The following is a 16459-nucleotide window of genomic DNA, read 5'->3' on the forward strand; positions in this document are numbered from 1 at the left end:
ACACATTAGTTCACTAATAATATGTTTTTGTTCACATGGCCATCATCTACAGCAGCTGTTGTGTGTCAATTATTATTGTTTTTCCTTGTCTTAAGCTTACTGCAATTTGCCAGTGTTTCTCACCTGTTGTACCAACTGGCAAAAAACACCGAAAGGAATGTGTGTGCCACATTTATAAAAGAGAACTGTTTTTAATCTGTAAATACCACCCCTCCTTTCAAAATGATCTTCACCTTTACAGGTTCTGCCAGTCCCTGTCCCTAACAAGCCTGGTACTACAAAGACAATTCCAAGCCATAGGCATTCCAGAGCCACCTGTACTCCCCCTGCAAGATACTACTACTGTGCAGTCCTTGCTACACACATCACATCTTTGAAATTGAATCCCTAGCTCTCCAGTACCTGGAGGAGCATTCCAGACACCATCTCCATAAATTATCCAACCTGCTGACATCCTACTGCTGCCTGAGAGCACCACTATCCAGTCCATACCCTATGCACTGATTCTCTTTGTCAATCCCTCAGAGCACCCAAATCCTGCCTAGCTGATCTTTTCAACCTGTCACATCCCCTAAAACTCCCTACTAACACTCCACCAAATCTGGAGCTGAAACATTCCTGTAACACTGTTGTTAACCATTCTATTGAAACCCTCAGCCCCGCAAAAGTTCCAGTCCTATCCAGAGGCCTCACCTTTAATCACACACCCCAATTTAACAATGCTGGACTTATCAAAACTTGTCAAGGACTTACTGCCCTTCTCTTGATCCCTGCAAAGGCAACACTTCTTTGCCACCAATCCCTCCAACCAAAGCCAGCCTATTACAATTTTCAACACTATCATCAGCTGTAATTTCATTATTATTTTACTGGGAATCTGTTTCAACAATACAATCCATCATCATCATAACCTCCAAATATATAGTGGCTAAATTTTCCCAAAAGACATCAATCAGAAGGTCCCACATGAAAATAACTGGTACCCGCATTAGCTCTTGTAGTGCTTACTAAACATGCAGTATACATTTAGAAAACCTGGTGATGATGAAATGTATTGTTGAAACTGGTTGAAAATGAACTGATAATGAAATTACAGCTGACGAAAGGTTGAAAATAGTAATATTCCTATCGGCTGCGATCCTCTCCTCCTATTTAATACAGGTGGATATGCCAAAAAGCCAACCTAATCCCAACACTGAACCCTATCTCCCCAGTTCACACTACCATCCAACTGTGATCCTCCCCCCCCCCCCTTCCCCCCAACTGTCCACTGGTCACCTTACAGCAAATCCTTACCTCCAACTTGGCCTCACCATCCTTCGCAAGTCCCTTCCTCAGAATACCAACCTCTCAGCAGAAGAAAGGACACCCATACACAACTTCAAAAACAAATTCTGACCTAATCATCCTACCTGCAGACAAAGATTGCACCACTGTTGTTATGAATTGCACTGACTACCTGGTGGAAGGCCACTGTCAATTATGTGACTACTCCACTTATAAATTCTGTCAGAATGACCCCACCCCAGAAGTCAAAAGTAACCTCCAATCCCAGTTTGAAGCCTTAGGCCCTTCATTGAACCTCTCCCCTCAATACATTTCTCTCCTAACCCCTATGACATCCATACTCCCACCTTCTACATGTTCCCCAATATCCACAAACCCAACAATCCTGGACACCCCACTGTGGGTGGTTATTGTGCTCCCATCGATAGAATTTTGGCCCTCATTGACCAACACCTTCAGCCAACTGCCCGAAATCTAGCCTCCTATGTCAAAGGTACTGACCACTTCCTTCATCAACTCTCCACCATCCCCATCTCTTTACCTTGTGGACCCCTACTCATCAATGTTGATGCCACTTCCCTCTAAACCAACATCCCTCATGCCCAAGACCTTACTGCTATTGAACACTACCTTTCCCAGCATCTTTCAGGCTCCATACTAACAGCCTCACTCCTCACACACTTTACTAACTTTATTCTAACTCACAACTACTTCTCCTTCAAAGGTAAGATATACAAACAAATATGCAATACAGCCATGGGCACCTGCATGGCATCCTCCTATGCCAGCTTGTTCACAGGTCATGTAGGGAGACTTTTATAGCCTCCCATAACACCAAACCCCCATCCTAGTTCAGGTTCACTTATATCTTAATGATCTCAACTCACTGCCAGGGCACCCTACCCTTATTCCTTCACAACCTCAACACCTTCTCTCCCATCTGCTTCATCTGGTCCTCCTCAACCCACCGTGATACCTTCCTGGACTTTGACAACCTCATCTCTAATGGATCCATTCACACCTCTGTCCACATTAAACCCACCAACCACCAACAGTTCTTGCATTGGGACCAATATCATCTCTTCCACACCAAAAAATCCCTCCCATACTGCCTGGCCACCCAGCAATGGCATATCTGTGGTGGCAATAACTCCCTTGCCCCCTCCGCTGAAGGTCTCACCAAGGTCTTCATAAACAGGCGCTATCTCCCAAGAGTCTGCAAACAGATCTCACACCCCCAACCCTCCCACACACCAAAGACTAGCCACAAAAGAGTGTCCATTTGTCACTCATCACCACCCAAGACTGGAACAATGGAAGCACATCCTTCGCCAGTGCTCTGCTTAACAATCATCATGCCCTGAAATGAGACAGATCCTGCCACCTCTCCTGAAGTGGTGCTCCATCATGTACCCAACCTGCACAACATCCTTGTCCATCCCTATGCCACTCCCAATGCCAACCCCTTGCAACAGGGATCATATGCCTGTGGAAGACCAAAATGCAAGACCTGCCCAATCCATCCAACAGCACTTCCAGTCTTGTCACAAGCTTATCCTACTCCATCAGAGGCCAGGCCACTTGTGAAAATAGCCATGTCATATAGCAGTTCTGGTGCAGTCATTCCACAAATTTTTATATTGGTATGACTATGAGCCCGCCATCTGCCAGGATGAACAGCCACCACCAAGCTGTGGCCAAGAGCAAAGCAGATCACCATGTGGCACAACGTGAAACTGAACATAACATGCTTGACTTCAATGGCTGCTTCACTACTCAAGCCAATGGATCCTCCCCGGCACCATTAGCTTTTCTGAAATGCACACGTGAGAGTTATCCTTACAACACATACTACACTCCCAAAATTATCCCAGCCTCAACTTACATTAATATACTGTCCCCCACCCTCTGCCAACCCACCTGCCCATCTTTCCCCTTCAACTGTCCTCTCCTCTTTCACTCTTTCGCCTGCCCTCCCCTCTCCCCGCTCCACAGCCTCCCTACACCGTGTCTGTTGGCAATCTGGTCCCTGCAGGCTCCGGCAGACCTAGCACTCTTCTCTTCCTCCACCCATACACTGCTATCCCGTTCCTCACCCCCTCTAACGAATGCTGTGGCAAAAAGTTAATGTGTAAGTGTCTTTATGTTGTGTCTATCTGCAACTTAACCTGTCATCTTTATGCTAAATAGCGATCTATCTTTTCCTTACACTGTTAAAATGTAAACCATTCCAAAATAATCACTAAGTGTGCTCTACAAATAAAAGTGAAACATGACTGGTGAAAACCACACTTAAACTGCAGTAAGCTTAAGAAAGGAAAAAACAATAAGTTGGTAAGTACTTATTTTCAGGAGGCAAAAGCCTATTACTGCTGATACACCCAATTAAAAGTGTAAGTTTGCCTTGGCCTAACACGTGGGCCACCTCTCGTCGTGGGAAATGAATGATTTGCCTCTCCTTTCTTATCTTCTACAACCTATGCCTCTTTCCTCCATGAGGAAGAAAATATTAGCTCCAAATGCTATGAATAGTTCTCAGTTTTACATGTTTGTAACAGCAATACTGGAATTCTGCCTTCCAAAGGTAAATAATGGGCATCTATCATGTCCCTTTATAATTTTATAGTTTTTGTGTTGAATTTTCCTTTTGATAAAATATATAGTAATAGTAAGACCGTTCATTACCTTACACTCCTCTTGTTACTTCTTCCATTTACTTGGTCATCAATGTGGGTTCGGTCAGTTGTGTGCCCACCTAAATCTGGTTCATCAAAGAAATCTCCATACTTTGCTCTGAGTGCAGATCCCTGTTACAAAGCAATGTAAAGATGGAAGATGTGTTTAATATTAACTGTTCGGTTCTTGTAATAGTCACAGATTATATTTATAGTCTCTGCACAACAATGAGCATGACTGGTGCAAAATACTATTACCGTATTTACTCGAATTTAAGCCGCACTCGAATCTAAGCCGCACCTGAAAAATGAGACTTGAAATCGATGAAAAAAAAAAAAATTCCCGAATCTAAGCCGCACCTGAAATCTGAGACTCTAAATTCAAGGGGAGAGAAAAGTTTTAGGCCGCACCTCCAAATCGAAACAAAGATGGTCCATTGTAATATGAGACACAATTTAGGTCAAATGAATGACAATACAGCATAAGTAATTTGGTTCGAGTCGTAAGCTTAGCAGTTAAGCTTTAACAGGTAGCCGTTGCTATGCATCAGGCGCTCCGTCCATATTTATACGGGTACCCTTCCTTTTTCACGTGCTTCGTCTGATTTGAATCGATTGCTTATTCTTCTTTGATCTGATAAGTGCTGTTCTCTTTGTTATAGGTGTTTACGTCACTCTACGCTGAAAATGCATTACTGTACTGTGTCATGCATTGTTTGTCGCATTCTGATAATGAGTGTTTATGACCTGTCGCTGCTCGCGGCATGGCTTGCTTTTGTGCGCGCTACCGCCGCTTACAATTTTAAAAAGAAGAGAGGAATCGTCTCATTAGCGAAACAATGGCAAGATACTGCTATTTGTTGTTACTTACATTGCTGCTTTCTTTGATAATGATCAACAAGAACCAAATAATAGACTGCGTATGATAGAAGATGTTCTGAACGAGAGTTTAGCGAAAATTTTTCTCCGTTTGAAAATCTTTGCAGACGCCTCTTTAATACATTACATTCTGCACAGAAGTTAGAGTCACCATAGATTTAAAAATTTAATCAATTGCCGTGCTTCATTTCTGACTGTATCACTATTCGGCATAAGAATAATATGAATATAAACATGACATGATATGTATATTCTTCCGCGTTTGCTGTTGTCTCACTCTAGTTTCGTAGTTTATTAGGCAGACAGGATTTAAATGAGATTGCAGCAAACACGAAAGAATACATGGCAAAATGTTTATATTTGTATTATTATTATGGTGAATAGAATACTGCATGTGATTCACAATTCATAAAAGTTCCTATTAGCAACCATCTCTTCTCACAGGTAGGAAAAAATTCAGAATGCAGAGTTGGCCATATTGACAAACATCCCAAACAGTCTTGCCAGTTGGATTTTCGTAGTGCATTGAAATGCTGCTACATTCGAAGTTGAACAATACGGAATTTGTATTTACTTTGTTGGATAATGTACGAAAATGTAGTGGTTGAAACCCTATGAAAATGCAGTGGTTGAAACTCAGGGCGGGGAAAAAAGCTCGTCTTCCACTTTTTTTTTTAATTTATTTACTGCAGCAGAGGTTTTGGTGCCAGTATTTATCTTTGTGCCTGCGAAGCGCTACATATATTCGATGACAGAAGTTAGTTGTGGCGGCACCTACCAACATTTTTCAGAACTTCTGCTTTGCACTCGATTCTAAGCCGCAGGCAGTTTTTTGGATTACAAAAACTGGAAAAAAAAGTGCGGCTTAGATTCGAGTAAATACGGTAACTTCTGGTCCTTCAAAAGGTAGCTGTGGTGAATAACAAAAATAAAAAATCTTACAATGTATTACCCTGCAAGGAGAAGTGGTAATGTGGCCACAGCAGGAACTAACTTGGTCACGTGACTAGGGACAGCCATGCTCTGATTAAAGTAGTATGCTTTGTTACATTTTTGTGCGAGAAGTATTGCTGAATAAAAATGCCAGTCAGTGTTTAACCGTTGTTCATGCAGACAACAACATGAGATTCACTTCTCATATATGACTCAAAAATCAAAACATTGGATTATCACTCAGAAATGGACAGTAAAAGTTTTCAAAAATGTGTATAGTCCTAGGTTATCCAGGCTTTCCCCCATAAAATATTGTCATTTTTGATAGTGCACCTAATCACAATAAGCAGGAAAATGAACCAATGTCTACTTGTTCTCTAAAATGTGAAATGCAATTCTGGCTGGCCAAATACAAATATTATGAGCCATGTCAAAATTTTGGCATTAGTGAAGAATCACCAGCCTTGTTCTGTTTATTACATAGGTAAAATTTTTGCAACAAAATGGATTTGTTTTCCTCCTACTGCCACCATACCATTCAGACCTAAATCCCTTCTATAATTTGGAAGGAAAGATGTTTTGATGGACCAAGAAACAGAAAATATAATTATATCATATGCTATGTATTCAAGCCAAGAATCATTATTCACAAGTGCAGAAATATTTTCTCAATTAACAGAATAACAACCGCACTATCCTTTGTTCCATGCTTTCTCCTACCTGCAAACACTGTCATCCATAATTGTTTGTGGGTGACAAAATATTCACTACGTCACAAAGGGAGGGAGAGGATAGCAGGGATCGACTTTTTGAAACCTATAAGGAGGTGAGCAAATGAAAAAGTTTGTGTGACGATCAAAATGATAAGGCAAAGGTTTAGAAATTTAAAAAAAAATACTGAACAAAGTCAGTTTGATAAAAATTTAACAATAAAAATATTAAAGCCTCTGTAGGGATTCAAACTCATAACCTCTGCTGGTCACAAATATACCATATTTAAACCCCTATACTGTGCCTCGGCTCAAGACAAGTAGAAGGTTTTAATACTCTGGATTCTATAGCATTCTGTTTAGGACAAGTACAAAAATTTTAATGCTCTGGATTCTACAGCACCACACAAGATACTTTTAGCTAATTACTCGCAATTTGTAAAATTTGTAAAATTTCTAGCCAGTGTAAGTGTTCAAAATATTTGATTATAATACTGTTCAACTAGCAATCACTTAGCAATTAATTTCCATAATGCATGTGATCAGTGGTAGTAATAAAAGTATCACATGGATAAGATTTCTCCTCTTGAACAATCTCCTGAGTATTTGTATGTTTTAAAAAGCTCCAAAGATGCTGATAATGTCACTTACAGAGTAGACTAAATCGGAACAGCACATTTACATAATCATAATCCACTCGTGATACACAAGTGACACATGAATGCAATATTTGATCAGGTTAGCAAATTAGATTCAAGATTAGCTTGTAAACATGATTGTGAACATTGCCATGAGATTTCAAAATCAGATTTTCGTCTTCTGCAAATTATGTAGCTTGTAAAAATGGCAGTAGATGGGCGACATATGACACCACTCCATTCGTAAGAATACTGGAGAGTATGCCAGTGTTGCTCCGCTTTCCCTTCACCCCCCCCCCCCTCCCCACCCTATTTCTTGAGCATAAACACAGTGGTGCTGCCACCATGGCAAGATTACCCCATCACTTAGCTGCGTAATACTCAATGCTATTGATGTTATCATGACACACAAAGCACCACATACAAAACCATAAAATTCATACATTTTTTGGTATATCTTATGTTTTACAGAAGGAAAATAAAAAAATTAATATGTACTTCGTCATTGCTGTCTTCAGAAGGCATGTCCTCAAAGTAATCTATTGACTCAACATCATCATTGTCGTCATCATCATCATCATCATCATCATCATCATGTAACTGCCCATCTGACTTGTCCCCAGCTATTTTCTTTGAATTCAAGCGGTTGTTTGAGTTTTCTTTCCTATCTTCCTTGTCTAGGAACTCTTCCATCTCTCCCAATTTAAAGAATTTATCATCCACAACTGATGTTTTCTGTCCTCCTCTGGCTGAAAACAGACATCAAAATTCATATTATAACATCTGCAAATAAAACACAGACACACATGAATAATTCTTAAGCATTTTAATTACATATATAAAATTAACATCAAATTTTTCAATGAATGGTATGCTTCCAGATGTTCTACCAAGTTGTTGTCTCCATTTTATGAACAATATTTCAATGACTGAATCAGCTGACTCCTTCAGGTGCTGCAAGTTAGACACAGAGAGAAAACTACAGTGAGAATCATTTTAACTGACTGTACAACAGATGACTGCTTCCTGGAATTCATGAGTCATTGTATTTGACTAACTGGGATACAGTAAAATTTTAACTGGTTCTTGTAACGTAATATTAATGAACTGTTTGCATAATTAGGTTAGACAGCCAATATTATTGTGCAAAAAGTGTCTTGTAATAATATTATAATTCTGAGTAGTGAGTGAGTGCTGCAAGTTATAAAGAACAAGTTTTGCCTTTATAACTCATAGCATTCACTCATTACTAAGCAGCTGATGATAATGCCTTCCAGCACACACTACAGTTGCAATCATGCAGCTTACCGATGGGTATTTTATTATCATAATCTTTTAACATTTCTGTATCTAGTTAACATGCTATGTAAATCCTGAGTTCCCTTGTAGAAATTTGTGTTAAATTTCAGTGATTGCCTACGGTCTGAGAATGGTCTTTCATGACTAAAACAAGTCACAATTATAAAAATCTGTTTTTTGCACTCAAGACTGATTATTTTATCATCATGTCTGCATTGATAATGTGATCCACACTGAACAAGGAAATAGTTTTTGTTCCCTGTTGCTGGAAGTTTATACCAGTTTGTAACATATCCTCCTATGATAAGAGTCGCTCCTGCCCACAAACTGTGTAACTGCTTGCTGCCAAATCCTATAGTGCATTTCAAAACTTTCCATACCCATGAAGACAGCATCACTGCTGCACAGTATTGTGTCAAGTGATTGTAATGTTGCCTGTCATTGATTCTCTTTGAAAAAAGCTTAAAATATTTTGGCTGGTAATGGTACAACCACCTTCAAAACGAGCCAGTGACTGAATGAAAACCATTAGTCACAATACATATAAAATATCTTAAGCAGATATAATACTGACCTGGATACATGCCTACAAGATGATTTTTTTTTTTAGTCAATATAAATGGGATGTGTCTGAAGATCTGCCCTATAGCCTAAATTTGGCTGCAAATGTTTTCCACCTCTTCAAACCCACTAAAACATGGTTTGGCTTTCAACACTTTGAGCCTGAGGAAGAATTTTCAGTGACTATCATGAGCTGACTACAGTCTCATAAATTTGTGCAGAAGGAATTAGCCTGCTTGTTAGGAGACACAAAAAAGTCTCAAAGTGAAATGGTGATTATGCAGAGGTATAATAGAAAAGTGTAATATTTAGCTTTTTGTAATGAATTTGCTTTTAACTGTTGCAGTATTTATTTATAGCTTAACTGAGGTTAACTTCAGAATACACCTCTATTTCCTCTGACAAGTTCAAAAATGTTCAAATGTGTGTGAAATCTTATGGGACTTAACTGCTAAAGTCATCAGTCCCTGAGCTTACACACTACTTAACCTAAATTATCCTACGGACAAACACACACACCCATGCCCGAGGCAGGGCTCGAACCTCCGCCAGGACCAGCCGCACAGTCCATGACTGCAGCGCCTCTGACAAGTAAAAAGTTTCCTGAAGTAATTGCAAAATACAAGCCAATTAATTGGCCAAAGTAGGAAAGTTACGGAATGACAAAATTACATTCATTAATTCAAAATTCACTATCAGAGCCTATATTCATTGTGATGAAGAAATAGGCATGGTTTGCAATGAAACTTAAGCCTACGAGTTTATAAGAGAAAATTCTTCTACAATGTTAATCAGGTCTGCTTCCCTGGAGAATTGGCTGTACAAAAATGCAAATGTAAAAAAAAAAGACTACATTGCATTGTTTGAATGGTGTGGTCTGATGCATCCCTTGACATTACCTGCAACACAGAATCTAACATTTGTCCAGACAGGTCAGACAACACCAAATGATCACAATAGAGTCATTACAGTTATTTACATTAAACACTCGTGGGAGTCACTGCAGTCAGAGATACTAAATGCACAGTGAATCAAAGTGTTGTGCTTTGGAGGGAGTAGAGTGACATTACTATTACTCTTTGTTTTTTTTTTATAACATCTCCATAGTTGTAATGGATTTTTTATTCTCGATCAGAGTCTGTTCTCACAAGATTTAATAAAAAGTTTCTTCATAACTTTACTTTGGTTTGTGTTACATAGTATTTACAGCGAATATTGTCATAAAGTGGTGAACCCACAAGCAAAAAGAGCTAATGTTCATGCAAATGGATGCACAAAATCAGGCAGTATCATTGGGTAAAAATGAAAGAAGAGATGAGAACACAGCCGGCAGCCTTGCGGGACAATATGCAGAGGCAAATCACAGGTCTGCCAATTAGCGAAGTCAGACAAGTCTACCGACCAGTCCGCAGTCACAAAACGGGACTAGATGTGCTATTACGGAAAGACCGCAGAGGAAGGTATGGTCCCTGCAGTTCCTACTGGACAAACCAGTACTATGGTCTGCAATGCTGGAACTGGTGTACTAGGAAAATGGGGTAATGGGTGAGAGCACAAAATTCGCAGTAGTGGTGAAACACATTAGACAACAGGGTGGCCGCTATCGGCACAGTCGCTGGAGGAGCAACAATACACATGCTTGAAGAAAGCACTAATTGATTACAAGTATAAACCATTTGATCACTCTATCAAGCAAGTGTTACATTATGAGCAAATGGGGGACAGGACTCCCTCCAAGTATCTGCAGCACTTGTGTGGCATTATAGGAGACACAGATTTACCAAACAGAATGCTGATGCATATATGGTTCACACAGCTACCAGAAGCAATGAAAACATCAGTGGTTAAATGTGAAAAAGACGATATTACCACACTGATAAAGTCCACGCAACATTAAACTATTCACAGACAGTGGGCATCGCACTGGTTCCTAGCAACTGTGGAAATGAGGCTGCAGCTATACACAGAATCCAACAACTGGATCTAAATCAACAGCTGCATGAATTGCAACAGAAAATTGAGTCACTACAGAAAGAGGTGTTTAGCTGCTTCAAGACACAGAGGAGATCAATCAGGCGAGACTTGGAATGAAAATGAGGTGAATCAGAATAGTTTTCAGCAGCAGGTCTGCTGAAACCATTGGCGATTTGGTGACAGAACCACAACATGCACGGTTTCATGTAGCAACCATGAAAGTCAGCAGTTAGGACGTGAGCCAGGTACGAAGCTGAACATGGTGAGTAATCTACCTCGAGCCTCTATTCTATCACACAGACTGTACATCAGAGATGTGTATTCATGCCGGTATAATTTTATAGACTCTGAATTGGACATTAGCCTACTACTGGCAGAAATCTGTATAGTGATATGAAATTCCTCACAAGCAGTTCTTATGGCAGCCAATAAATTGCCAATAGCGATGCATGATAAATGTACATTAAAAGTCAGTTTGGGTCTCCAGCAGGACTATGAGTGGACCTTTGTTATAGCAAAAGCTTTAGATTCCATTCTAGGTGCTGCTTTTCTTTACCACACCAGAAAGGATGTCAACATTAGCACCACATAGGTTTGCAAAGGCAATTAAGTCGTCAGGGGCTTATTAGGACAAAAAGTTAAGCAGGCAGTGACCCATGCAAGAATATCATCATCATCATCATCATCATCATCATCATCATCATCAGGTGCGAACAGCACTGAAGTATCACTTATACAGCAAGTAGTACCCAATGTGGTGCACCACATTCAAATGATACCATGTCTACAAGTTTCGCAACCCCTCAGGTGGTCAGCCTCAGACCATTTTGTAGCAACAACAGCACAATTCAAAAATTTACTGCAAAATGGAGCAATACACACGTCTGACAGACCGTGGACCTCGTCATTGCATTTAGTGAAGAAAAAAAGATAGTACTTAAAGGTCTTGTGGTGATTACAGGGCACTTAGTGCCCACAAAGTCCCGGATTGATACTCAGTATCAGAGACTTTACCAAAGTACTGGCAGTGATAACAACATTCAGTGTGATTGATTGTAAGAAGGCTTACCACCAAATTCCAGTTGCAGACAATGTTTACTGATGAGGTACTGCATGGATTAAAGCATTGTTTTGTGCACTTAGATTACGCTTCAGTATTTTCACAGTCAGCAAGTCAGCATGAAGAACATCTGAAAAATGTATTTGAGTGCATAAAGAGAGAGAGAGAGAGAGAGAGAGAGAGAGAGAGAGAGTGAGTGAGAGTTGTAGCCAATGAAGTGAAATGTACAATCTAGCAGAAACAAGTAACACTCTTGGGTTACGATATATCAGCAGCCAGAATACGCCCTCCAAAGGACTAAGTAGCTTTCATACAGAGAGTAGCCTCCCACAGTTTATCATCAAATTAGAAGATTTACTGGAGCAATCAATTTCAACACACAGAATTTACCAGGCACAGCCGAGATGCAGACACCATTGACAGCAGTTCTAGCGAGCAGAGACACAATTGGCCAACATCCTCCGAAATGGTCCCCTGATGGTTCTTTTCACACAAACTTACAGCATGCAAATCAAAAGAGTACATGTGACAGGGATTTACTTGCCATATATGAGTCAGTGTGATACATCGTCTGTACATATAAGCCAGAGCATTTATGGTCTACACCGATCTTTAGCCTATAACCTTTGCATTAAGGAGAACAAGGGCACCTGCTCCCCACACCAATTTCGGCAGTTGGAATTTATTGCCCATTTACAACAGACCTGTGTCACATTAGTGGAGTGGAGAACATCATTGCAGATTTCTTGTCATGGGTGAAAGCCATATCACAAACCTACCTGGCAAGGGCCCAAACACATGACCCACAACTCAGACGATACAACAATGACATCTCTACATGGCTGCAGTTTAAGCAAGTACGAGTAGCAAGAACATGAACTGGGGTCTGGTGTGATGTGTCATGTAGCCAGTCAGACCCATTTATTCTTGCAGCCCAGTGAAAATCATTCTTTGAAACTATCCATGGGTTGTCCCACGCAAGTTGTGTGCCATGTCCAAAAACCAGTAGGAGATTTCCTGCCAATGATGGAAAGGTTTGCGCACTTCCACTTGGATACTGTGGGACTACTGTCGCCATCAGAAGGATTTTGTTATCGCCTGACAGTAGAAGATCAATATATAAGATGGGCAAAAACAGTGCCACTTAACAATCATGTCAGCAGAGACAGTAGCATAAGTCTTTCTGGCCACACGGATAGCAGGATTCAACTGACCTCTGCACATGACTACAGATCATGGAAAAAAAGTTCGAATCAAAGGTATTCTCAAAGCTGTCCAGATTATGCAGATTCAGATACCATTACACAACCACTTATCAGCTGACCAGTAACAGAATGGTCAAATGGTCGCACAAGATATTAAAGGCTGCATTGATGTGTCATACAGACAGTTGAGCCTCAACCTTGCCAGTGTTGCTACCGGGATTGTGAACTGCTTACAAACCAGATTTAAAAATGTCTACAGTGGAAATGGTCTACAGAGAGACTCTGCAGCTACCAGAAGATTTCTTCATGGGATGAGGACTATCAACAACCATGGAATTGCCACATGTCTTACCAACAAGTAACAGACCAGATATCTAAACTCTGGCCCCCACCAGAACTGTGACACGGAAATGGAAAAATGTTCTTGCATACAGAGTTTCGAGCATGTTTGCACATAACGCTGAAGATGGACACCATTCAACCACCACAGAATACTGGCAAGCAGTGAACATCCATTAAAGGTAGATGTAAATGGCAAGACACAAACCGTGAAACCCGCCCACATATTAGCTACTGATGAAGAAATCGCAGACAGAAGACTCAGGAATAGAAGACAGGAAGAGACACTGTTGCCCCACAAGGAGGGCAGGAAAGCAGACCAGGAGGTCGGACGTCCTCAGGAGAGAAGACACAGCTGACGCAGGTGTACGAAGGGCGCTCCTGAGTGGGTCGAAGGACAACATACAGATACTCATACGTCCCAGGAGCTCTGCTCTTCTGTGCGGGGCTCTGTGGGAGTCACCACAGTCAGAAAAACAAATCCATAGTGAATCACAGTGTTGTGCTTCAGAGAGAGTAGAGCGGCAATGCTCTTACTCTTTGCGATTTGGAACAATTCCAGGGTTGTTAAGGGTTTGTTACTCTCAATTTGATTCTGTTTCCTCACAGTTGAATAGAGTTCCTTCACAGTTTTACATCAGTGCAAATTGTTTTTATAATATTTATAGCAAATAACACCACACACTTTCTATAAATTTGTAAGTTCATTTTACCCCTAGCATTACATCAGCATGAAACCTATGACACTAGACCTATAGCTATAGTAGCAGTTTATCACAATGTTAGCATTAACAAAACAGAATGATAGTGAAATTCATAACATTATTAACTGAATGAACTATAGGTCATAGAGTAAAATGTTATTACAGTTTCTTGTTCATTTCAATAAAATCTACTTCTTAATAAAAATATGCAATGCAACAAAAATGTTTATTCAGTAAACGAAACACTGGTGGACATAGAAAGATTATGGTTTATCCCAATGACGATGAGAGGTGGAGCCCAAGCTCAGATTGTGAGAAGAAATAACTTGATCAAGCACTTTCCAAGGGAATTGTACAGGCATTTCTATTAAGCTGTTTGGGGCAACCATGGAAAGCCTAAATATGGATAGTTTGACAGGTAACTGAACCCTGAATGAAAAGTACACAGAATTTACAGAAGTGTACTTCTGGTATGGAAATACAGGGTGTTACAAAAAGGTACGGCCAAACTTTCAGGAAACATTTCTCACACACAAATAAAGAAAAGATGTTATGTGGACATGTGTCCGGAAAAGCTTAATTTCCATGTTAGAGCTCATTTTAGTTTCGTTAGTATGTACTGTACTTCCTCGATTCACCGCCAGTTGGCCAAACTGAAGGAAGGTAATGTTGACTTCGGTGCTTGTGTTGACATGCGACTCATTGCTCTACAGTACTAGCATCAAGCACATCAGTACGTAGCATCAAGAGGTTAGTGTTCATCACAAACGTGGTTTTGCAGTCAGTGCAATGTTTACACAGGCAGAGTTGGCAGATGCCCATTCGATGTATGGATTAGCACAGGGCAATAGCCGTGGTGCAGTACGTTCGTATCGAGACAGATTTCCAGAACAAAAGTGTCCCGACAGGAAGACGTTCGAAGCAATTGATCGGCGTCTTAGGGAGCATGGAACATTCCAGACTATAACTCGCGACTGGGGAAGACCTAGAACGACGAGGACACCTGCAATGGACGAGGCAATTCTTCGTGCAGTTGACGATAACCCTAATGTCAGCGTCAGAGAAGTTGCTGCTGTACAAGGTAACGTTGACCATTTCACTGTATGGAGAGTGCTACGGGAGAATCAGTTGTTTCCATACCATGTACAGCGTGTGCAGGCACTATCAGCAGCTGATTGGCCTCCACGGGTACACTTCTGCGAATGGTTCATCCAACAATGTGTCAATCCTCATTTCAGTGCAAATGTTCTCTTTACGGATGAGGCTTCATTCCAACGTGATCAAATTGTAAATTTTCACAATCAACATGTGTGGGCTGACGAGAATCCGCACGCAATTGTGCAATCACGTCATCAACACAGATTTTCTGTGAACGTTTGGTAGGCATTGTTGGTGATGTCTCGATTTGGCTCCATGCTCTTCCACCAACGCTCAATGGAGCACGTTATCATGATTTCGTGTGGGATACTCTACCTATGCTGCTAGAACATGTGCCTTTACAAGTACGACACAACATGTGGTTCATGCACGATGGAGCTCCTGCACATTTCAGTTGAAGTGTTCGTACGCTTCTCAACAACAGATTCAGTGACCGATGGATTGGTAGAGGCGGACCAATTCCATGGCCTCCACGCTCTCCTGACCTCAACCCTCTTGTCTTTCATCTATGGGGGCATTTGAAAGCTCTTGGCTACGGTGGTGGTTGTTGGTATGTTTAAGGGGGACTAAACAGCGAAGGTCATCAGTCCCCCATTCCAAAATCAGGCGAGCCGAAAATCTACGGAGCAGATAAAAACCAAAGGGGGAGGAGACGTCCCCCCAGGCGATAAAAGAACACAAATGCAGCAAGAAACACTACAGACAAGAACAGGACAGAGGAACACCAGACAGAAAGAAACAGAAGAAAGGAGGAAGGCCGGAGACTGGTTGACTGACCATGAGAAAAAAAGGGAAAGAGTCAACCATCTGACGGCACACCAGAACAGCAACAGACACAAGGACAAAAGACACAGAAAGGGAAAGGCGCAGGACTTCCCTAAATCGAACCATAAAAAGGACTACTATGGATAAAATGTAAAACAGTGTCAGCCATGGAGGCATCGTCGGATAAAACCAAAGCCAAAGTGCCCGGGAGATTAAAAGATTGCCGGAGTGTGCGCAGTCGAGGACACTCCAGCAAAATGTGGCCGACCATC

At 41.0% G+C, this 16459-nt stretch overlaps 1 protein-coding gene across 1 annotated transcript in view; it reads right to left on the minus strand.

Moving 5' to 3' along the window:
* LOC124615517 (U3 small nucleolar ribonucleoprotein protein MPP10) overlaps window positions 1-16459 on the minus strand; it is an 84535-nt gene that overhangs the window by 44469 nt on the left and 23607 nt on the right. The window contains exons 3-4 of the mRNA XM_047143478.1: window positions 7621-7871; window positions 3973-4094 (exon numbers count right to left, since the gene is read on the minus strand). Of these exons, the coding sequence (XP_046999434.1) occupies window positions 3973-4094; window positions 7621-7871 (373 nt within the window). The remainder of the gene's footprint in view (window positions 1-3972; window positions 4095-7620; window positions 7872-16459) is intronic.

The sequence above is a fragment of the Schistocerca americana genome, chromosome 5 (assembly GCF_021461395.2).
Source record: "Schistocerca americana isolate TAMUIC-IGC-003095 chromosome 5, iqSchAmer2.1, whole genome shotgun sequence".
NCBI lineage: Eukaryota > Metazoa > Arthropoda > Insecta > Orthoptera > Acrididae > Schistocerca > Schistocerca americana.